The 25,234-nt window shown below is 33.2% G+C and overlaps 1 protein-coding gene across 3 annotated transcripts in view; it reads left to right on the forward strand.

The window, feature by feature from the left end:
* Positions 1 to 23,663, forward strand: part of Mt12b (Monocarboxylate transporter 12-B) — a 54,267-nt gene extending 30,604 nt beyond the window's left edge. For all 3 annotated transcript variants that reach the window (XM_049455501.1, XM_049455500.1, XM_049455502.1), the window contains exons 3-5: positions 19,238 to 20,591; positions 22,152 to 22,343; positions 22,429 to 23,663. In XM_049455501.1, the coding sequence (XP_049311458.1) occupies positions 19,238 to 20,591; positions 22,152 to 22,343; positions 22,429 to 22,604 (1,722 nt within the window). In that variant the 3' untranslated portion in view covers positions 22,605 to 23,663. The remainder of the gene's footprint in view (positions 1 to 19,237; positions 20,592 to 22,151; positions 22,344 to 22,428) is intronic.
* Positions 23,664 to 25,234: the final 1,571 nt, after the last annotated feature.

The following is a 25,234-nucleotide window of genomic DNA, read 5'->3' on the forward strand; positions in this document are numbered from 1 at the left end:
TTGTAAAATCAACAGTGACCACGTAAGCGGTGTCTACGCCAATAAAGAAGCAGAATACATTTGGCCTACTTTTACCTAATGCATCCGCCAATCTATTATTTCTGGTCTAGTATTGAAATATGGGGAAAATATTGTGATGATGGCATGCCTGTGTCCCAGAAATGGGTGGTCTATACTTCCCTTAATATTTACGAACTTTAATAAAATAAAGAGGTAACCTCTTTATAACAATATTTCTTTATTGCTATTATTTATTTAATTTTTCGTAAATTGGGCAATTATATTTATTATTCTCAAACCCTTAGAGCTGACATAAAAAATCCTCGTATAATATACACGACTTTATCTCCAAGCAAAATTTAAAAATACCCCACCAATTGCCGCCACAAAATTGCCCACTGTGCATGGTGGGAAAGCAGCACATTGTCGCCTCGCGCACAGCTACACAGTAAGCAGCAACTTGTTGAATGCTGGCGCGACGCGACAGATACGCACTTCAACTGTGGCCAGCGTAATCACTATAATATTTGTTATTGTTTTGCCATTTCTTTGTAACGTTCATTGTTTTTACTGATTTCGCCAAATTTGCGAAATTTATGGCCAAATAAACACATTTTCGGCAATACAGCTACATTCGTACATACATACATGTATGTATAAAGTAAAGAAGCAATAAAAATTGGCAAACAGGCCGTGCTGGTCGCAAGCACACTTGTGTATGTTATACATATGCATATAAAAATACAAAAATTTGTATAAATAGGTCATATACCTTTGCCAAAGAATACGAAATAAAAACAAACGAAAATGCGTGTAAACATGTAGGTATATACAAATGTATGTCAATATAAATATTTATACAAAATAAATGCGACCTGTTATACTTAAATTACATATGTACGTGTGTATAAATACGACTAGAACGGCAACCTGTTGCTGCCCCACCTTTTCGCCAGCGAATCGCAGATCGCACTTCAGTTGACAGTTGCCAAATATACATACATATATACGAGTATACGCATATTTATATATGTAGATATTTGTGTATAATCATGTTTTCGTTTTTAGTTTAAGTTGTTTACTTAAGATAGCGCTTCTTTCTGTCCTTCATTCTTGAAATTAATTGATTATTTGCGATGATAACACACTTAATACAGTAGCGGCACAATAATTGGTGGCTGCTTGAATTAAACAAATAAATACAGTTAAGCCAAATAGGGAGTGGTGTTTAAAATTACATACACATTTGTGTGATTAAAATGGAATTTATATGTTTATTTATAAATTATAAATAAATGGGTGTGTAAGAGAATCGCTCATACGCAGCGTCGGAAAAGTTAATTTGCACCGCTAAGGGGTTGCTTAATAACGGTATGAAGGCTGTTTAATAACCTGTGAGGCTTAGATTCTCTTCTAACCATAACAACAATGTACATAGACTTACAAGCTTGGAATAAATGTTGAATTATTTATATTGATCAGGGGCCTACTTGGTAAGCTATATTAAGAGTTGTATTAAAATACATTAAAATTTAGTATTTTGTTCATCCGAATTAAATTTGATCATATATTTTATTTTGAGTATACATATTTTAAAATTCCTTAGAGCATTTTTATCATTTCCGAGGCGCTCTAACTTCCTATCGCTATTTCGTAATACAGATAATTTTTTAAAACAAGGAAATCATAGTGGGATCAAGAACAAAAGATAAATAACAATAATTAAGGGTAAAATAGTTTACGGGTGATCTGAGGCTAGGAAAAGGAAGGGTTAAAAACGGTTTAACTCGATTTCTGGCAAAACGACAAACCCTATCGAAAAAAATATATGACAATGTTGTAGGTAATAAAAAGATCTATAACTTTTTTTTACTAATACCGACTTTTTCATATAACCTCAAAACTTATGTGAAAACCCCCAGATTTTTAAGTTTTTTATTTTAATTTTGTACAAATTATTTTCAAAATTGAATATCTTACCTACTTTTTAATTTAAAAGGTTACATGAGATTACGGGTTTCAAAAAATCGTTTTTTTTATTGTCTTTTAAATTCTACAACACCTCTAAAATATTGCCCTAAATTTTCAAATCGATCTGCGTAATAGTTTCGGAGATATTGTCTTGAGAACTTGTGCGCTTGGGGTTAGCTAGGCTAAATGCGCCGTCTTTAGACGCGTTTTTCTCGAAACTGTGTTTTTGAAGTCGGTTGGCAACTATATACTTAACCGATCTTTTTTACCTGAGGAAAGGGGTACAATACATTTATTTTTTTATATATTAGCCTAATATCCTAATGACGTATCAAAAACTCCCAAGCCAAAATTTCCGGCCTTGAGATTACTGAAATCTCTTCTTTCTGCGCGAAGAAACCACAAATAAATTTCTTTCTTTTTTTCATAAACAAAGTCTTAATAGCTTAAATAGATATTTTTTTCTGAAAAAAATTTCAAGTTACCATTTAATCTATATAAGGAAAATCTGAACCTAAATTAATTTTTTAACTGCAGTGGGTCTAAAATATATAAGATTAAACAGAAAGTAATATTTTCTGCTCAATATAGTTAGCGAATTGGTTATCTAGGTAGACAAAATCATCTTTTGTCTCACATTCATTGCGCTGTTTTATAATTTAAAAGGAAATGATAATTTGTCTCGAGCGATGAGAGACCACTTTCTTCATGAGATTTGAGAACTGACAGAGAATAATTTTTTAACAGAAAACTTTGAAAACACATTTAGATTTTAAACTTCTTTACGGAAAATCTTGTTATGGATATATACAAAGCTTCTTTAATTAGAATTTTTACGCAACTAGTTTGAGGTACTTATACGCCAATATATATTGATATTGCAATCTATCACTATTTCGATGGTTTGACATATGCATGTATACTATTTTTATACAAAATATACAATATAAATTCGCAGAAAAGTCATTTGTTTAGATTTCACTGCACGTTTCACAATGAAGTCGATAGTCTGTTTACTTAATGTAAATGAGCTTCCGAATAAATTGGCACTGGTCATCCGAAATATAGTATATGTAGTTACACATGTACGAGTATGTATAGATTTTCGGAAATGAGAGAATATGTACATATGTAACTGGTCATCGTGTGCATAAAGTATTTTATTTTTGGTGTACCGGCATGAAGTGAGTGTCAAGATACAAAATTTGTTGGCAGGGAACATTTGTTGTGAACGAGATTTAATTTTTTTTCTGTTAGGTTGGCATGACAACTATCAAACATATTCAATAATTTTACAGTCATTAAAAAAACAGCATAATATTTTTTCATTGTATTGAAAATATCAAATTTTGTATCGAAAAGTGATGATTTGCGGAAAGCAATAACTTTTTGTTTCCATTTGAAGAAAAGCCACAACGAATGATCACGCTCTCTCAGAAGCAATATGCAAAAAATGGTTTCAACGGTTCAGTAGTGATTTTGCTGTAATAAATGCAGAAGGAGGCGGACCACCAAAAAAGTTTGTGGACACCGAACTGCAAGCAATGTTGGATGAAGATGATACTATCGAGTCTAAAGCATTTGACTAGTATGTTAATTGCTGCACAACAAACAATTTCAGACCGTTTGAAAACTATGGAAAAGATCCAAAAGTGTGGAAAAACGGTTGCCACATGAATTTAGTGAAAGACAAATGAAAAAACGAAAAAAAACTTTGAAATTTAAATGGATTAATTTTTAGAATTCTAAGCCGAGAAAATTATGGTGAGGACAACTATCAACATCGACTGCAAAAACAAACTCGATTGGGTAAGAAAGTCATGCTCAGGTCAGAAGTCGAAAATTGAGTGTCTGATTGGTTTGCTTCAAAACAAAAAAAAAACTGCCATAAGGTGGTCAAAATGTGTAAAAAAAAGGTCAATACTTTGAATATTTTTTTCTCCAATCAAAATTTTTACAAAAAATGCTCATTTCATACCGGAATACCTGGTATACTAAAGGGTGATCTATAAAGTTGAACGATTTGTAAACATAGTTCAGACGTAAATCTTTTCACGATGAAATGTCAAACAATACTGAACAAAAATAGCGTTAAAGAAAGTGCCTTTACTTGGATCACGCTATATGTATATTTATTTTCCAGCAACTTATAATATATAATATCATATATGTTTTTGTTTTAAGGCAATTAATTTTAGTTGCAGAACATATTTTTAATTTTTCATTACGAAAATATGTATGTACATATGTATGTACAAATGTCAGGTGACATAAGTCAGTGATTTGTAGACAATTAATCAATACAAATTTCCTGAACAGCAGAACTAATTCGGCATGTTGTTTATAAACGAACGCATTGCACTGATAAGTTGGAAGAAAAAGAAATATTCAATTGATGATTGCAGACACACGCACACACACGCATAAATACATATAACTGGTATATAATCTAGTTTGTGTGTATGTATGCGTTCATTTCTCCAAGTGTCATGCGGCGTTGGCGGATAAATCACATGACGATCATGCCGCCGTCAGGCGCCGAACATACTGCTATGCTCTCCATTTGGATCGGCGATTCGGTATGGTTTGGCATAACGCGGGCGGCTGTTCAACGAGGCGACTGCAGTCAATTGAAATGCTTGTCACCAAACAGCTGAAAGCCTGTAATTGTTTTAATTATTTAAATTGCATTTCTCAACATTTGCCCTCAGCTCCCTGTTTTATGCATTTATTTATTATTATTTGTGTTGTTTTTTCATTGCTGTTTATTGTTTGTTTTTGTACGATCCAATCAAAATTCATTAATCGCACAAAAACATGTTATTGACGTGGAGTATTAAAATTAAGGCAGCGAAACGTTTGAGCTTTGAGCAGAAAATATCCACAAAGTGAATGGGGAGGGAAAGAATTTTTGACCAAATGTATTGGGTGCCTACTTGCACAGCTGTTCTCAGCTCATTATAAATTGTGTAAGCAATACATGTTGTATGAATAATTTGTAATTTTGACAGAATTTTTATTTTTAGATATTTTCAGATGGTAATAAATTCGCTAGAATGTTTTTCAGTGCATATTAAAGCAAAAATGTATTTAATGGTTTGACTAGTATTCCAGAGTATATTTGGAACACAATTATAAAGCAAAATCTTACCTAAATATTTTTTTTATCATAAAAATTAATATAGAAAGTGAATAATCTGGTTTCAAGCATCAGACTACTGAAAGCAAAACCGAGTTTCTCAACTCGACCTAATTAATTGTTTGAGCATTTCCTAAGCGAAGATTATGGATATTAAGAGAGTCTATTATGTATTACTCAACAATAAGAGAAATTTAAGGAAATCTACTACTATATTGAAGCAACTAAAAAATATTACAAATGCCAAGTGTGTTTAAAAAGCCCCAGATGTTGTTAAGATCGATGGCTGAATTTTCAAAATCTACACATTTTGAATTTTTAACTGTAAGAATTTATTAGATAAAGTTAAATTTGCCTATCCCGGAGCAACTTTTGAAGCAGCTGCAACGGATGCACTCGAATCCGGCTCGCTTAAAGTAGGTGGAACAGTAGGAAAACGAATCATACTAATATACATAATACAATCGTCTAAATCAATAACAGAGTACCTCCAAATATGTATCTCAATGAAGAAAAGTATATTCACAATTATAAAAGGGTGATTTTTTAAGAGCTTGATAACTTTTTTTACACTCAAAAAAAACGCATAAAAATTTGCAACATCTCATCGTTCTTTATTTGAAACGTTAGATTGGTTCATGACATTTACTTTTTGAAAAAGATAATTTCATTTTAAATGTGACCGCGGCTGCGTCTTAGGTGGTCCATTCGGAAAGTTCCAATTTTGGGCAACTTTTCGAGCATTTCGGCCGGAATAGCCCGAATTTCTTCGGAAATGTGTCCTTCCAAAGCTGGAATAGTTGCTGGCTTATTTTCTGTAGACTTTAGACCTTGACGTAGCCCCACAAAAATAGTCTAAAGGAAAAACATAGCGTTTAAAATCGCATGATCTGGTGGCCAACTTACGGGTCTCCATTTCTTGAGATGGAAATTGTTGTCCGAAGTTTTCCCTCAAAATGGCCATAGAATCGCGAGCTGTGTGGCATGTAGCGCCATCTTGTTGAAACCACATGTCCAACCAAGTTCAGTTCTTCCATTTTTGGCAACAAAAAAGAAAAAGTTGTTACATCGAACGATAGCGATCGCACTCGCCATTTCACCGTAACGTTGCGTCCAACAGCATCTTTGAAAAAATACGGTCCAATGATTCCACCAGCGTACAAACCACACCAAACAGTGCATTTTTCGGGATGCATGGGCAGTTCTTGAACTGCTTCTGGTTGATCTTCACCCCCAATGGCGGCAATTTTGCTTATTACGTAGCCCATTCAACCAGAAAGTGAGCCGCATCGCTGAACAAAATTTGTCGATAAACACATTTCGAACCGAAAACTGATTTTTGGTAATAAAATTCATGATTTGCAAAAAGCGTTGCTCGTTAGTAAGTCTATTCATGATATGAAATGTCAAAGCATACTGAGCATCTTTCTCTTGACACCATGTCTGAAAATCCCCACGTGATCTGTCAAATTGTTACTACTAATGCATGAAAATCCTACCTCAAAAATAATCACCCGTTAATTACGACAAAACATTAGCCAATTGAGCAGGCATGCTACTGAATATCTCATGTAAAGCGAACATATCTACAAGATGGGTATACCAAAGTAAACTGGACTTTTTGATCCAGCTCCCCTTGGTGGCGCCATCTATATGTCGACTGGTGCCCCCCGTTAGAATCTGCTATCTTTATCGATTATCCCCCGCATTGAGAATTTCATGACATTTGCATAGATTGGAAGTTGAAGTTGTATTGCGTTTTCAAGTGTCAGTATGTTTGTGTTATCGGTGCGGAAATGAACTTTTAAAACGAAGGGGCAAATTAAATTTTTGTTTACAATTTTGGTAAAAAAAAAAAAAAAAAAAACAACACAAAACTTTTACCGAAACGTTCCACAATTGATGAAACAAGTTTATGGCGATGATTGCCTATCCCGTATCATCGAGTGCACGAGTTGCTTTCAACTTTTTCAAAGTGGTCGTGAGGACATAAATGATGATCAAACTGTGCCTGAATTCATCAAAAATCGGGCTGAATCATGATTGAAATAATGGAAATGGAATTGAACATCTCCAAAAACATCGACTTATCGCATTTTGACCGAACATTTGGCTTTACGAAAGGATTTGTTTTCGCACAAATTGACTGACGACCAAAAATTGCTCAGAACCCAACATTTCGACGCTTGTAGACCGATTATTTGAGCAAAAATCATTCTTTTAATAACCATTAACCACTCCCCGTATTCCCTGATATGGCACCGTGCGAACTTTTTTTTCCTTTTTTCTTTTCGGAAAACTGCATTTGCCCATGAAAGAAAAGCGTTATGCAGACGTAGAGGCCATTCAAAAGGCTTGCACCGGCATACTGGCGGCCATACCGGCCAACGAACTAAAACACTCGTTCTACTTGCTTTTGAACCGTGCAAAAAGCTTTATTGAAGCAGAAGAGGACTATTTTGAATAAAAGAAATTGATTTTGCCATTTGTTCTGTTTTTTTTTTTTTTAAGTTCTGTTTACTTTGGAATGCTCCTGGTATAGTCACATAAAATGCAAAACAACATAACATCAAAAAATCGAAATTGATTTTTTATTGTTTTACGATTCACTCCGTCATATTATGTATATGTAGCATTAAATTTTCAGTTAACGCTGTCAAATATAACTAATATGTAATCAATAAATAACCATTTTATAACCAAAACTGAAATTTTGTTTCAATATGACTGGTTTCTATTATATCGTTTTTGCCAGCCTGTCAACTTGTGAAAAATGATGTTACAATATTTTGCATTTTAGGTGACGATATAAAGCATTTTATTATAGTTCTTATAGCAGAAAACTTTTCCGAAATTATTTGGGGAATGAAGCCGAACAAACAGCTATTGACAGTAAAAAGTAAATACATATCCGTTTCGGTTCCGTAGAGCGCATTTCGTTGAACATGTCGTGTAAAAAATGAGTAATAGGTTGGTTATTTTTCAAAGCTCAGAGGAGTTGATTAAAATTTTAGCGGAATAGATGATGATAGAGAAACGTGAGAAAATACGAAATTTCGAAAACAACTTAAAATATATGAAGTGGAGCTGCAACTGTCACCAAGAATGTATGACAACTTTCAGAATTTTTTTCTTTAATTTTAATTGCAAAAAGCACGTCTTCAGAAAAATTTACAATAATAAAATTTTTGGTGACTAAAACTTTTTTCTCCACTTTCGAAGTAATTTTTGAAACTTGTAAACCTTACTTTCTTTGGAACGCACCTAACGTCCCTCGAGCAAATCCACCAAAAGTTAATATTAAAAATCGCAATTATATTTTTAGACTGTCTACCGCAGATAATATTCGTTTATACTAAATATTTCGTTTTTAGAAATATGTTAACGGATTCTTAACTTAAATACCAGACAACATTTGCTGACTCGTTTACTAAATCAATTCACACGTATGCTAGTCACCTCGATTTAAATGTCATTTTGTGGGTCAATGTGTACGCCTAATAGCCATAAATTATCACAATCGATAAAGTGTGCGATTGATATATATATGTACGTGTATACATACAAATACTAAGGTATTTGTGTCTAGAATTTTGATATCAAACTTAATACTCTGTACGAATATTTACTATTAATATTAAATATATCGACATACACATGTATATATGTATGCATACTGACGGCGTTTATCAATGCAAAAGCCGTTTGAAGGAAGAAAGAGTCAATGGAAGCGTGGCATTGATATCAACTGCAAATACACACAAGCGCTGAGGCATAAACTGTCAAATCAATCTGCAAATATTTTGAGTGAAATGCGATATTTGGCTGACTGGCTGGGTAGATGGGAGCAATCGCACATGTTCAGTTCGCTTGAGCGGGCATATACGTGTCTGTCCTTGAAATTTTGATTGAAAAATATATCTAGAAAGCATTATCTGCACTTTACAATGCCGTACTCAACAAATAACTGTCAATACAAAAGAGTAATATCTAACAAGAAAAAGATTTAAGCCTGATGACGTAAAAGAAACGTAAACACTTATCTTGCAGCTGTCAAAAGACAAGAAGATATCTATACGAGCAGAACTTAAGAGTTTTCATTTAAAAAAGTTTTATGGGAAACACTTATTGCGAAGAACTTGAAATGTTTTTATTGAAATATTTTGTTGAAGGTTAGCTTTAGAATAATAATTAAATATAGCTGATTAAAAATAATGTACAAAAATTAGTTAAAAATTATATTTTGTGTGTTATTAAATTATTTTCTGTAATTTTTCGTTTATACGTAGTACATAAATAAAGCGTGCTTTTTGGAGACAGAAAACTTTTATTTGAAAAGCAAAAAACAAAAACACAAAAAAATTAAACAAACTAATAACAATTGCTTTTATTATTAATAGTTCGCAGATTTTTTGCCAGTTAACGTTTGAACAAATTTTTGCTTTCCAACTCGTCAGCAAATACATAGCTGATCAGCAAAAAACATTGATTTGAATCACAAAGTTATGATTTTTTAGGCAAAGTCTACGCATATATTCGGTTACGGAGACAAAGAGACAGCGAAAGGAAACCGAAATTCAAATTAAAATAGAAGCAATGTCTATTCTATTTAGTTAGTAAGAAGAAATTTTCAAACCTTACAATTGAGTATTCGATGCTTCGTGCCAAACTCGCAGTCCACAACCATTCTTGAGATCAAGTTTGTTGCAATAAAGCTTTATTTTAACAATTTTGATTACAAAATTGCATAAAAATTTTACTTTAACAGTTGATTGTAGTGTTGTATGTGCTGCTACATCACTCTCCCTCAGCAACCACAAAATATTACTCATACGCACTGTGTGTCATACAATATACAATTTGAACGATTAATTATAAATCTAAAATATTAATTTTTTTCTCTTCTATACGTTATTTCGTAATAGCAGTTGCGAAAAAGGCGAAAAAGTTTAATTTTTTTTTTGTGAAAGTTAAAAATAAATAACCAAAAACTGGGTTATTTGAATTTTTCACATACATTTTGAGGTTATGTGAAAACAATCTTCCACGAAAATTGTCGATATTCTTATTACATTAAAGTGGGATAACCCGTTTTTAAGCCTTAAAAATACAACCACTTTCCTCCGCTGTCTCTTCATGACCCCAGAAAAGTCGAAAATTATTTTTCCCTTCCATTTTTTGTTATTTTATCTTTCTTTTATAGTGGATTTCATCCTAGTACTATATTTGCTATCAAGAACTATCAACTCTCATCTACTATGAAAAGACATTCATTAAATCATAAAATATTCGTGACATAACTTGTGCAGTTAGTGAAATATATTTGATGAACAGTATAAATAGAAATTTTCCACAGAACTGCTGTAAAATAAAATATAAATGAGCGTAAACGTTATTAAATGTTTATGGCAGAAATGAATATATAGTATATATAAAAAAATCTAAGCCAAACATGGAAAACAAGCTAAGTCTATTTGGCGAAATAATGAAGTTACTGCTTAATGTTCCAATTCTGGTGCAAAATTTTGATTCAATTTTTTTTATTTTTCGTTGTATGATTCAGTTTTCGATAACTTAGCTATTAAGCACTCGAAAAAGCAACGAAAAAACTTATGAACGACTTTAGTTGAATATCAAAATCTATAGTTTTATCGACTTCAACAGTTATTATTTTTAGACGCAAAGAAAAAAATTTGCATTTAGCATTGAAAGTGACTTTACGTGACAACTATGATTTCGATCCATATTCGGTATAGGAGAAATAATAATAAATTCTAAAATATAGGTTTAAATATACCTAAAAGTTATCGCGAAACGGTAGTTATGCATATCTTTTTGGATTGTCATATCGGTATGTTTAAAAACTATTTTATATTAACTGCTGAGATCATGGATCATTTAGCGCTTAGAAAAGATTAGTCAGAACTAGGTGAGGTTTAGACAACACAAGAGCCGCAAATATTGGTTCAAGCTGTTAAATTTTTCATAAGAAATATAAGAAAAATTCTATTTAATATTGAAGAAAATCCAAATAGAAGCACATGGAGGAAGGATTTTTACACCTATATATATATATCGGCAGTAAAAACCCCCCAAAAAGAAATTCTGGAACCGCCACTGTTTATGAATTAATATTTACAAATAAAAACATTAAAAAATAATTAAAAAAGGGTGGATAAAAAATTATTAAAAAAAAATATTTTAAATAAAAAACCACATAAAAATTCTTAGTATTTTTTAGAACACATTTATTTTATTTTTCTTTTATTTAATTATTTTTTATTTTATTTTTTAATTTAATTTTAATTTTTTTAATCTTAATTTTAATAATTTTTTTTATTTTAATTTTAATTTTTTTTTTTAACTTAATTTTATTAATTTTTTTTTAATTTTAATTTTTTTTAATTTTTTTATTTTAATTTTTTTTATTTCAATTTTTTTTTAATTTTATTTTAATATTTTTGAATTATATTTTTTTTTTTAATTTTCATTATTTTTAATTTTAATTTTGTTTAATTTTAATTTATTTTTTTAACATTTATTAATATTTTTTCTTTTTTTTTAATTTCATTTTTATTTTAACTTTTATAAATATTTTTCAATACCAAAAAAATTAAAAATAAAAAAACTCTCTTTTTGGTTTGTATAAAAATATCCAATTAATTAATTTATTATATGAACATTATGTCACTTGAAATTTAAATGCATGTATTAGCTTACGTCTCGCTTGCTAACACATAATAGCCAGTAACAATCGCCGCTAATAGCCATTCAAAGCGGCTACAATTAGTTGCGGTTGCCCACAACATTTGTGTGATAGAATACATATGTAGGTGATTTAACATCGCTTAAGTAATTTAGTTCAAAAAAATGGCTTAAATATATGTACAGAGCGTACAAGTACTGAAAATTTTAACAACGTCATAAATAAATTACACCGGAAACAAATAATAATAAAAGTTAATGGAAATGTATGCGGATATTCAGGAAATGAATTTGCAAATATTTAATCCGTCAAAAAAAAGTAAGCGTTTTTTTTAAAGCGTAAATTTCGCCGAAAGTCAATGAAAAATTAATGAAATCGAGTCGAGTTGACAGCAAAGTGTGTTTGTTGACGCCTTTTTTTACTGCAAGCAGAACGACACCATCTCATTAAATGTCATTAAGTTGCGTTAAGTTAAATTCTTTAATGCGTCAATGAAATGTCAATGGCATGAGCCGGCACATTAACTCGGTATTTAAACCCTTTCTACCGCATGCATGCCCTAAATTGTTAGAGAAAGGTAGTTAAAGGTATTTAGATCATGACCTATACAAGTTAAAATCCAAATGAAAAAGAAATGCAAATAAAAGTCAAACTCAAACGATTTAAAACCCGTTTCCAAAAAAAAAAAATAATAAATAAAAATATTTAAGTGTTTAATTGCGAATTTATAGCTTCACACATTTTAGCACCTGCGGTCATGATTTAACCAATAACAATTTATTGACGTGACGTTTATGACCCCCAAGGGGTTTACTATTTCTTCGTAAATTTGCGCTGATCGCAGTCATACGAGCTTGTAAATTTGTAGCATACAATGGAATACTTTCCAAAAGTCAATTATCTATCATATAAATTAATGGATAGAGAGTTGTACAGTAGCGGCTAAATAAATCATACCCAAAAAATTTAAACTCAAAATTATTATTCTCAGAAACTTTTTTATTTTTATTGAAAAAATTTCTCACTTTTTAATTCACAAGTGGAATTTAATTAAATACCGTTCTCTCATTTCCTTACAAACGAATTTCGTACATTAATTTTTTAAATTTTTGGGTGTACTTTTTCGCTGACCACCACTGTAAGTGAATTGAGTGTCTGCTTGCGCCTGTTTTACTATAAATTTTGTAGCAGCAATTAAATTCAAATCAATATTGATAATTGAAATCTTTACAATGCCCTTAGGTGTACAAAGTTTTTATGACTCTCTGGCATGCTACTAGATAATACTTTTGGGTTTTGCAAATAATAGTAAACAATAAGATTTAAGGTTTGAAATGGGACTTTTATACCCAATACATCAACATAAATAGCTATGAAATAGTATCTGCGTTTATATTATTGGCACAATAGTCATACATACATCAAGTACATATAGCAAATTGACGAGAAGGAAAAAATGTTTGAAGTAAGTTTTTTTAGAAGGCATACAATTTCCTAGCTGGCAAATGAACTACTTAGATTTCACTTTTCTTTGCAGTATACTCTAATAAATTTAAATGTGAAGGCTTACACCACAACAACATTAAAAATAATAATATTTCTTTGAACTCGTATTTTGAGCACACCGGCTACAATCAATATGTGAAGTCAATGATGGATGTCGTTTAACCGGCTGGGAACAAAAACTCATATATTCACTTGCGAATTTCCAAAAATCGATTTTTTGTAGATAAATATGTATGTACGCTTATCGAATGTATATACATATATTTGAAAATATTCTCTAGAAATTGTATGTTGATCCGCCAAATAGTTTCGGAGAAATTTGTAAGAATTTTTTAACAAACTGTAAACACGTTTTTCTGGAAACGTCAGAGTCGGTGAGAAAATTTTCTCCGAACGACTGAACCGATCGACTTGATATTTTCACACGACCTTTTTAAATATATTTTTGTGAAATTAATCAAATGAATACAATTTTTGATAATAATTTATTTTATTCAAGCTAGTTTTAAGTGTAAGTGTTTTCATTTTATGGAAACATTTTTGACAAAAATCTAAATTTTTACGAGCGCTTTGATCGGTATCTGTTTTCAAATAAAGTAATAACACATTTTTTCGAGTTTTGGAGTTGAGTTAAGTATTTACAGAAAAATCTTCATGACAACCAATCTTTTCAAGGTCCTCCTTCAAGAGGCTACCCGATCAAGGGGATAAACAAATTTTTACTGATTATGACATTACTACATTCATTTCTGTAAGCATATATTGAAAAAACCATTCTGAAAAAATCAAAAAAATTTCCTTCTGACAGCCGCTGAAAAACTTGGTCTTTTATTGTCACAAAGAGCAAAATTTTGTGAATAGATCTTAACAAAAGAGACAAGTGGATAATACCCCTTACAGGGTTATATGAGTTTTTCAAAAACTTTTATTTAATTCTATAACATTTTTAGATTCCCAAGTTGATCCGATTAGAAGTTTTAAAGATACAGCCTTGACAAGTTAGGTATTCGTGGTCAGCCGTATGGTCTCTCTAATATTAAAGAGTTTTTTTTGTCTGTTTTCAAAGTTAGTTGACAAGATTTCTCGCAAACTACGCAACCGGTCTTAATGAAATTTTTGCAGATCTTCCAGTTAAAGTTTACAAGGACTTGGACGAAGGATTTTTATTTCTTATTTAAAACTTTTTCAAGAAAAAAGCCCAGAAATGTTCAACAAAATTTAAAAATTTTCAATTATCATTCTTTATACTCTTAAAACCTGTCGGCCGCGCTCTAAAAAAATAACCCTGATTGAACCAATACCTGGGGTAACAGAAGCACTTTCGCACAGTACTCCTTTTTGCGTTGGTATCAGAGGGCTTTATGGGAGTCGGTGTGAAAATTGATTAGGGGCGTGGCACCGTCCACTTTCTCAGGACCAGCTCTACCGATTTCGACTAAATTTAGTACATCGCAATTTTCTTGCTGTTAACATGGAGGCACTTTTTTCTAAGGGACTGCCGGAAATGAGATTGTAATGGACGAGTTTTGAATATTTTCTCTTAAAATTTCACAAAATCTTTGTAAAATATCTGTCTTTGGTATATTAAAAAGTCTTTATAAAATATTTTTTTTTTTAATTTAACCAAAACTGTGACACTATATGTGTGAAACTATAGAAATTTCTGATAAATTTTTTACGTACACGCATACATTTGCATATATGCCCATACATTATGCTGAATGACTTTGTTTATTATTCATGGTTACCATACACTTTATCAATTCGCGACAAAATATCTTGCAAATAAACAAATTTGTTACCAATTAGTTCATAAATTCGTGCATACATACATATATACATATCTATATGTACTATGTATTTGTTAAAACGGCACAAATAACAAGTATGCTTTGCTGCACGCAATTTGTTTGTGATAAGAAACGATTTAGCAAATCGCTAGAAAACCTCTTTAACGCCATTAATTGCTTAATAAACAACAATAAATATATACATACGGTACATACACACATACATACATGTATGTACGATATGCATATGGGAAAGTTTACACAGTTGCTGTGCGAAAAAGGAAATTTACCAAATTATTTACGGAATTTTTGCGCAGACTGTGCATATCCAATACAATTACTCGTCAACAATAAATCAATTACCATTCGAGTAATTGAATAGCCAAATCTTCACGTGAGCAAGGTGAGTGGCTATTACAGCAATTACCGCTATATATGTTTTTGTTGTATCTATGGTTTGTTGTTGTATCTATAGTTTGTTGTTGTATTTATATCGTTTAATGACTTAAGTCATTATGTATGAAGGTGTACGAGTAGTTCTATCCAATATAAATGTCCGTTAAATGAGTTTAAGGTGTAAAATTGAGTGAAGTTTGCACATGTCTATATATTTGTACACCGCTAGGTGTATTATGTAAATTGATAAGCCGTTTATTTGCGTTTATTTGTCAATTACATACATCAATCAGTGCAAATATAGTCATAAAATGCGTTTATATGCCTGTTATTGTGATTGATTTGTTGTTCTTAGTGATTATTCAACTGCCACAAATGTTGGCTAATGAAATTTGTCAATATGGAGTGGCCACTGGCAACAGCAGATGGATATATTTATAGCTTGATTTTGTCATGTTTGCGCGCAAATCGCAGCCAACAGCGATTATTCGCGCTTAAATGCAAATATTATGGCAAACGCACGCTTCGCATGATCAAAATCACAATAATCCAAGCTAATAATAACAGCAATAATAAAGCGGTATTTATTTAAGTGTAGAAAATATGGCACAAAACACGCGCGGTAAGTGATTTTGCCTAAAGTGCGATTTGCGCGCACAATAAGTGGAGTAAATATGCCTTAAACGATTTGCATGTTCATACATACAAACATTTGTGTGTGTGTTTAAAATTAGAATAAGTTAATTTATTATTGAAGCGATTAACATTTATTGTGCCTTATTTATTTGTGCAACGAGCTCTAAGTAGGTGCACACACGTCTAAACGGACTCACACACAGACTGACGGTGAGAATTCACATTGACGGTCTTAACCTCCCATCGGATAATAATAAACGCGCTAACACGCATCATAAACGAGCCGCTAAATTATTTTCAAATATTCTAATCATGCGATTGAGCAATGCACAATAACAACAACAAGGTTGTTATTATTTATCGTGTTTAACAAATGTATAGAATGATTTGTACGAGTATATCGGTACTTTGTAAATTTATTAGGGTGCTTCAAAAATGTTTTCTTTCAACTGTTACTCTTTTAAATGTTCCTTTTTGACCCTTCACAGGTGCATTTCTTACTGCATAAAGGGGTATAAAAGATCTTTATCTTGTGTATGCTTTAGCAGTTGAATCCGAATAATATATTCGTAGTTGCTGTTCCTTAGAAATTAGTCTTTATAAAGTTTAACTTTCCTTTAACTCCTTCAGCCTTCAGCTTCGCTTTAAAAAAATAACCCCGGCCAACTCAACACCTGTCCTCAGCTCTTTCGCTTAGAACACCTTTTTGAGTGTGGGGATTTTATTTTTGGGATTTTTTTATTGCGGGGATTTTTTGTTTGGTCATAGAAATAAAAAACATCGGAGGTTTTAAGCCAGTCCCATATTTAACATGGTAAAAATACAGCTGAGGCTTTCATTTTTACTAAACTTGGAGTCAAAATATGATTATCTTTACAGGAAAAGTAGTTAGAGCCAATGTTCAAGCTTTTTCTCGAATATTCTAAATTTAGTAATTTAATGAAGGCGAAAAACATTGTGTCAAAAATTACCGGGAAACTGTAATTAAATTCCACGGATAAATGATATTTCAAAAAAATGTATTTCGCTAAGTTGGAAGAGTCTTTAATTACTATGCCAAATATGAGCGCGATCTTTTAACCAGTTTGTCTACAGCAGTTGCTTAATTCGATTTCGTTACGATTTTTACAATGGATAAAAATATCAAACCAATAATTTGTCTCAAATTTTGTGTTTCAAGCCAAATTTCGTGTGCGGAATCGTTGTGAATGTTGGAAAAGGGTTTTATCAAAAACATAAGTGGTACAAAGCATTCAAAGACGATCGAGATATCGTTGAAGACATGCCTCGTTCTGGACGACCTTCGAACTCTTCATCTGATGAATATATTAAAAACTGATGGATATGGTGCTAGAAAATCGTCAGACAAGTGTTAGAGAGATGGCCAGAGAGTCCGACATCTCTCGCGAGTCCGTTCGAATGACTTTGGTGGATATTTTGGGTATGAAACGCGTTATTGTTCGACTCGTCCCGATGAAGCTGATTTTTTTTAAAAAGAGTACCGTAAACAGGTCACTTTAGACATGCTTGATTGTGCGAATTCCGTCCCACATTCATGGAGAGCATAATAGCTGCCAAAGAGACATGGGTTTATGAGTTTGAAATGCAAACAAGTCAACAATCATCGGAATTAAACCCGTTTTCAGTTGATTGAAGAGGTAAAACAGGCCTTCCCAAAAAGTCATTATGAAAACTGAAGACTGGAAAAAACGTGGTCATAAGTGTATTACATCTGGTGGGGATTTTGAAGACGACAAAATTAATATTGATGAATAATTAAATATTTTGGTTTTATTTACAATTTTCGGTTACTTTTTTATCAGAATGTATGTGAATCTACGAGGCTTTGGTGTTTTCAATCCAAGATCGAGACATATGTAGTTAAACTATATTTTGTAAATATCGCCGAAATAACGGCATACCAAAATATGTTTCGAATCATGGACTACGAAGTATTATTGTATCTTACAGACCGTTCGGTCTTATATTACATTATATATTATATTATTATATTACTTATGGCATAATGTCCTCGATAAAGTCTTTGGAAATACCTCACACATAAAATAAGCTTTTGTGGAAAGCAAGAACTCGAATTATGGGGCGATATTCGGCCATTTAAGAATTTCTGTAATAATACGTTTCATGGTGTTGTTGTAGTCGTAAAGCTTTGTTTCTAGACGTTAACGCGACATTTTTTCTCGAAAGAGTTTAGTGATTTCGGAACCAATAGATTTTTCATTTTCTTTAGACCTAAGTGATCATTGAAAATGGTACTCATTGATCCTTCCGATATTTCAACGATGCTCTGACTGTTATTCTCAGATTTCAAGCACCAATTTATTTATTTTATTGATGTATTGATCCTCCGTTGAAGTTATGGCCATCCTGGACGTAGTTTGTCGTCAACGAATTCGCGACCCTCATTGAATAATTTGTAACCATCAAAAACACCTGCTCGCGACAAACAATTATCACCTAAGGCCTTTTCCAACATTCTTAACGTTTCGGCAACAGAAATTTTATTCCACACACAAAATTTAATGGAACTTCTTTGTTGAATAATATCACTCAACGCCTACGGATCTAAACAAAATGTTGATGTGCGAAATTCGATAGCCCTACACCAATATTTTTAACCAAATATCAATCATGAATGGTAATTAGCCATTACTGAACGAAAGCCTGATTTTCAAAACTACATCGATCAATTTATGGCTAATTAATTATAAATTAAAATAATCCAACACTTTGAGAAGTATATTTAGAAATCTGTGTGACAAATTTCGAAGTGCAATTGTTATGATTGATCGAGCGATATATATACTCTAATACTAATGTCATATATTTATTAATTTAATTTGTTAACAATTTACTTGTGTATTAAAAAAATAATCTGCTTAAGCAAATGAACTAAGCAAATATTTGTATTTATATAATACACGCGCAGGGAAGTGAACAATCGTCACCATGGTCATTATCACTCTACGCCACGTGCACCCATACATACTCGTACAACCATTTTTCTTAAACAAAAAAAAAACCGTTAACTCCATAAACTTTAATTATGTCCATTTATTTATCTCTTTACAGTTGGCCACCCGCTCGATCGAGCCCTCTTTCGGTCTGCTCTTCGGCGATTTACTACGCGATCTCGATGTCGGCACCACCGGCGCTGCCATTATAATGAGTACACTCGATGTGTGCATGAATTTCTCAGGTCTCTTCGTCGGTCCACTCTTGAAGGAGTTCTCCTACCGCAAAGTGGCTATCGCCGGCTCACTGCTCTGTGGCATTGGTTTGGCGGCCACCTCACCCGCAGCCAGCATGGCGCACATACTCAGTACGTACAGTGTGATTAATGGTATTGGTGTCGGTCTATCTACGTCAGCCGCTTTTGTCGCGCTCAATCACTACTTCAAGTATAAACGTGGCCAAGCTGTGGGTCTCTCTATGGCCGGCACTGCGTTAGGTATGCTGATCATGCCGCAGTTGGTACGCATGTTACTCGAAGCTTTTGGTTTTCGTGGCGCTGTGCTGATGTTGGCCGGCATCGCATTGAATTCGACAGTTGGTGCTGTGCTCTTACAACCCGCCAAATGGCATATGATCGATGAGGTGATTGATGAGGAACTGATGACAGTGCCAGTGTCACCGCCTACGCCGGATGTGAAGGTCATACGTGAGGATGCCGCGGAAGAAGATTCGCTGCCCGAATTGAATACTCTACTCTTTCCCAAACAGCAATATATGCGTAAGAATTACTCAGAAATGGCGATGAATACGATGAACGGTACCCGTGTGGGTATGCCTAAGCGTCCCACCTTCCCGCGCATTATGTCACTAGCTGGTGTGCAATCGGCGGTTAATAATAGTCAGTCACATGGCGATGTGAATGCGACATTGCGTAACCGCAAACATTCAGTCACGTCAAATCTTTCCTACATGGACTTCACCGGTTCCATATTGCAAGTGCATATGAATGTGGGCGATGAAGAGTTCGAACGTAATGATCGTGAGCTGAAGCGTGTCAACACAGCGGCGAGTGGCATGGCGAATGCGCATCGTGACTCTTTTATAAAAATGCGGCCAACAGAGACTGAAAAGAATGAAGAATTAGCAGCGAAGGAGGCGGAGAAGAAACCAGGTTTCTGGCGTCGTTTCGCAGATCTCATGGATGTGGACTTATTACGTGATAAGCAATTTTTAAATATACTTTTCGGTCTGTCGATTTTCTATGTGGGCGAAATGAATTTCAAAATGGTCACGCCGTTCTTTTTCGCCAATCTGGGCTACAATAAGACAGATGTAGCCTTCTGTTTGTCGATAACAGCAATCACAGATATTGCAGCCCGTATAATACTCCCGCCTATCTTCGATCGTACAACCATCAAGAAGCGCACGGTGTTCCTAGTATCCATCATCTTTGTAGGCATAACGCGTTCGAGTAAGTAAAAACTTTTCCTAAGAAACTTGATGTGTTGTTTAGAGAAAACTATTCTAGATGAAGGTTATATATTCTGGTTGTCGAAAAAATCTACGAAAATTTTGCAAGGTTTAATAGAGACTTGACATCTAATTCTGACACATCATCCAGTCTCTTGAACTGAAGCTCCTAGATATACAATATAAGCCAAGATAAGATCGGAATCTAACAGAGCAAGTGTTCCAGGATTTCTTCCATAGCTACTTTCTTGCACTTTCTGTGTCATAGTTAATAATGCCCATACTGTTCACATGTAATGCCAGTAAGTTGTGACCTGTTGGTCATGCCGATAACCGTCCTGCAGTCTTTCGAGACCGTGTGAGTAGAAAGTATGCGTGTTTTCCTTCCGATCCTTACACATCATTTTGGTGATTCTGCATGCCCCGAAGGCATTCCAGCTCACCTTCATCCGTCTTCCTGTTCTTTCGAAAATTTCTTTGAGTTCCACCTTTGGCAATCTAATCAACTATTTCGTTTCCCGAAACATCCTTGTGACCTGGAACTCAGTATATATGCTGCCGCTTTCCGACAGTCACTATATCTACAGTATTCCTGCCTGTAAAAACATTCTCTGAGACAATGCGATGTGAGATTATTGCTTTAATTGTCACTTGGCTATCGAGGTACATATTGATATTTCTTATGTCATTTCTAGCGTTGTTAGATATCTCAGCAGTTTTCCTGACCGTAACGACTTCTGTCTGGAAGATACTGCAGTATTCCGGCAGTTTGAAGGGCACCTGAGATCCAATCCTCTGTCCAATAAATCCGGTGCCCACTTTCGAATGCAACGTTGGAATGTTTCTTATTGCTCCCGCTATGCAGAGAGCAGCGAGCCCTTGTACTCATTAAGGGCAGGTGATAGGACCCATGCTGACCCTAGCTACTTCTTACATACGTAGAGAGCACCACTGACCTTTTTCACCCTCTGATCCACACTGAGTTACCAAATGATTAAGTTGTCCAAAATTACTCCCAACAGTGTCTCCGTTGAACTTCGGTGTTTTCTATGACCGGATTTTGTACCTCCTTGTAAAGAGCATAAAGGCATTCATAGGTTTATTTTACACGGTCCCGTGGAGGTAATCCATTATATTTTGCAGCTGATTTACAATCTATGAACTCTACTCAAACGAGGTGCTCTAGATTAGGCTTCCAAGACAGTCAGGTCTACGTAACCGGAAACTTTTCGGAGTTTTAATCATCCAAGGACCGTCAACAAGGCATAATTCCTTCAAATTATATCACTTATGTTTTCTGACGCTACAACAACAGTTTAAGAGCGGCCTACCATACCCTATATTTCGATTTTAGCCAGTCGCCATGACTTTTCGATCTGTCTAAAATGAATTGTAACCAAACCAATGGTGTTAACGTCAAAAAATCAGAAAATCGAATCTACCTTATAACTGAATTTTGAATATACCTTGAGGTTGCTTTATTAAACAGCGCACATTTACTTATAATTTCCCACTGCTTTCTATTTAAATTTTCATCTTCTTTATTTCCTTTCCGTTTCAGTAATGGCTGAACAAACCGAGTGGACTTCACTAATGGTTTGGCTATCGATTTGCGGTTTCTTCCGTGGCTCTGCATTGGCGAACTTCACACTCACCGTTTCAGAATATTGTTCGCTGGAGAAATTACCCTCTGCCTTCGGTTGGCATTTGGTTGGTAAAGCCGTATTTGTCATCTGTCTGGGACCGCTGATCGGTGAGTATGCTTGCTTTGCATTCATAATTGGTTTCTTGTAAGAACAGGTTTATTTAAAAAATTTTATTTTTCGTGCTTACGGCAGGTCTGATTCGTGACGTCACCACCAGTTATCCCATCTGCATACACGCACAAACAGTTTGCATATTCCTTTGTGTAATCGCCTGGACGATTGAGTATTTGATCACATATTTGAAAGAGAAAAAATCGAGCGGGGGCATCAATGCCACAATCGGACCCGAGACCAACATCAAACACTAACACGTGCTGAATTTCGTGAGAAGAGGATATTTTTATAAGAAAATTTTCGTGAAACTTACACTATGATATACACACACACACGCATACTTATACATTTAAGTAGTTAGCTATATACATATAATATTATTTACATACATATATGTATGTATGTATGTATATTGTTGAAATATATGTATGTACTTATGCAGTGAGAGAAATTTCTTTATATATATATACTTTATGTAGCAATGTATATATATACATATATATATATTAGTTAAATACTTACATAACTGCATGTATGTGAGTTAGTGTTTAATTATAAATTAGAACAAAAACAAAAACACCGCATACAGCTGGTAAATAAATGATAAATGAAGTATGTATTGACAGACCCGTGTGCATACGAGAAATGTGCGATTTCCAATGTGATAGTTCAAATTATGCTTATAGATCGTAAGGCTAGAGATACGACGCGTGCGTTTAACGGTGTTACACTGTAACTATACTCTATTTTATACAATTTTCTAGCGAACACATGAAACCATAGAGCCAAATGACACATAACAAAGTGGTCAAAGTTAAAACAACAAAAAAATACCGTGAAACATTATCGTATTGAATTGAATTTGAAACGGCAAAAGAGTTTAAAGAAAAAAGGAGGAAAGAGGAAGGAATAACAAAAATCGGAAGTATTACTTATGTGTGTGCAAAATTAATAACTAAGCAAAACTAATTTCATTTTACTAATTATTTTCGTAATTATACGTTTATGTATGACTTCTTAAGCAACTTTCGATACACTTAGTTAATTATGAAATCTAGTGGATTATGTAAATAGGCATTATTAGCAATTAGTATAATTAATTTAGTTTTCTGTTGTTAAAAAAAAATACTTTCCTTTTTTTTTGCTTTAAGAGTATATAATTTCTGCTTTCAATATATACTTGCATTAAAATATATAAATTTTGCTATTTCTTGTTTAAATAAATTTTTTACTTTGTTTATTTTTTCTGAATTATTTTTCTTTTTTCACATTACCAACTAGTTAAATATTTTTATAGTACAAAATTGCATATTTGTACTTTCATAATTTTTAATTAAGTGAAAAAAATGTGTAACGGTACTTAAACCCTTCCAACTTAGAACAAACTGTTGGCATAACTCAAGTAGAACAGACTTAATAACGGAATAACATATTTTTATTTTCAATTAAAAATAATTATTTGCCAGTACTTATATAAAATGAAAAATTAAAGCTGTAAATTTTAATTTAAAAATTCCGAATGATATATTGTAAATAAATATGTACACTGTAAATAATACGCAAATTCAAAAAAAATATATATATATATATTTATATAATAAGTTTAAAATATTTGTATAGCATTATTTTTGGAATTTTTTTAGGTAAGTATTATCTGAGTCTATTTATAAGAAAAAATAAAAATATTTTTAAACGATTATACCACTTTAAATGGATGCCTCCGCTTACTCTCGTACGAATTCAACGCGATAACTATGTTTCTAACTTTTTCTTGTAATTTTATTGAGCAGAAGAAATGCCAAATCGAAGGAAAGCTATAATATAATCCGACAAAAACAGGTCCTAACAATTTTAAAAACGATTTCGAACGGCAAGCGGGTTATTTAAAAATTTATTTCCATGCAATAATAACCATCGAAGTTTGGAAGTAGAACGACTTGAAAAAAACCGACCACTACTACGAGAACAAAATCTAAAAGTCACCAATTGAAACGGGGTTAGATCGCCGAAAAAACCCTTGCGCAGCTTCGTTCTGGATCTGGATCTACTTATGCAGAAACGACCCCGCCATACACAAATCTGACATCCCACTCCCTATGGTCCGACGCCGTAGAAGCAGCGCGTTTTCTGGGTCTACCGTTGAAAGACCTTGACGACAAGTTATTTGAATCTTACCACCATAATGGGGACTAGATAACTGTTACAACAACAACAACAACGTGGCCAAACAACAATATGAGATTGTGACAAGATTTTCTTTCAAAAAGTAATGCGGTTGTAAATATTTCCCTGCTTAAAATTATCTCTGTGATTAAAAAATAAATAAATAAAAAATAAATGTGATATTGCAATAGAAAAATGCAGGTCCAAGGAAAATGACCAAATTTGAACTTCAAAGAAGCTTAAAAAATCGAAATTGTTATCAAAAATCTCATTCCTTCGAATATCTAACAAATATATCTAAGAAGGTCGTGAGAAAACTTTAAGTTCTTTGGTCCAACCGTTTCAGAGAAATTTTCTCACAGACGCTGAAAACTCTGAACTCTGAAAGTTAAAAACTTCTTACAAATATGCCTAGATTTCGGAAACAATTTACCGGATCAATTCCAAATTGTCGGTGAATATTCTTAAATTTTCGTAAATTCGATATATAGATTTTTACCAATTCATAATGGATATAACCTCTTAACGCATTCAACTGACATAAATTATTTAAAACATTAGCGCAATGAAATCATTGCTTCATGTTCACAAAATTGCCTTTACTAAATTTCTAATATACACATCTGCCCACCACGTAAATATTACCGTTGCAATACGTTACGTAATACCTCTTCACGTTTTTTCGCTCACTGGGTCACTTGTTTTCGTAGTGAATACTGCT

Source organism: Bactrocera dorsalis, chromosome 4 (genome assembly GCF_023373825.1).
Source record: "Bactrocera dorsalis isolate Fly_Bdor chromosome 4, ASM2337382v1, whole genome shotgun sequence".
NCBI classification, from domain to species: Eukaryota; Metazoa; Arthropoda; class Insecta; order Diptera; family Tephritidae; genus Bactrocera; species Bactrocera dorsalis.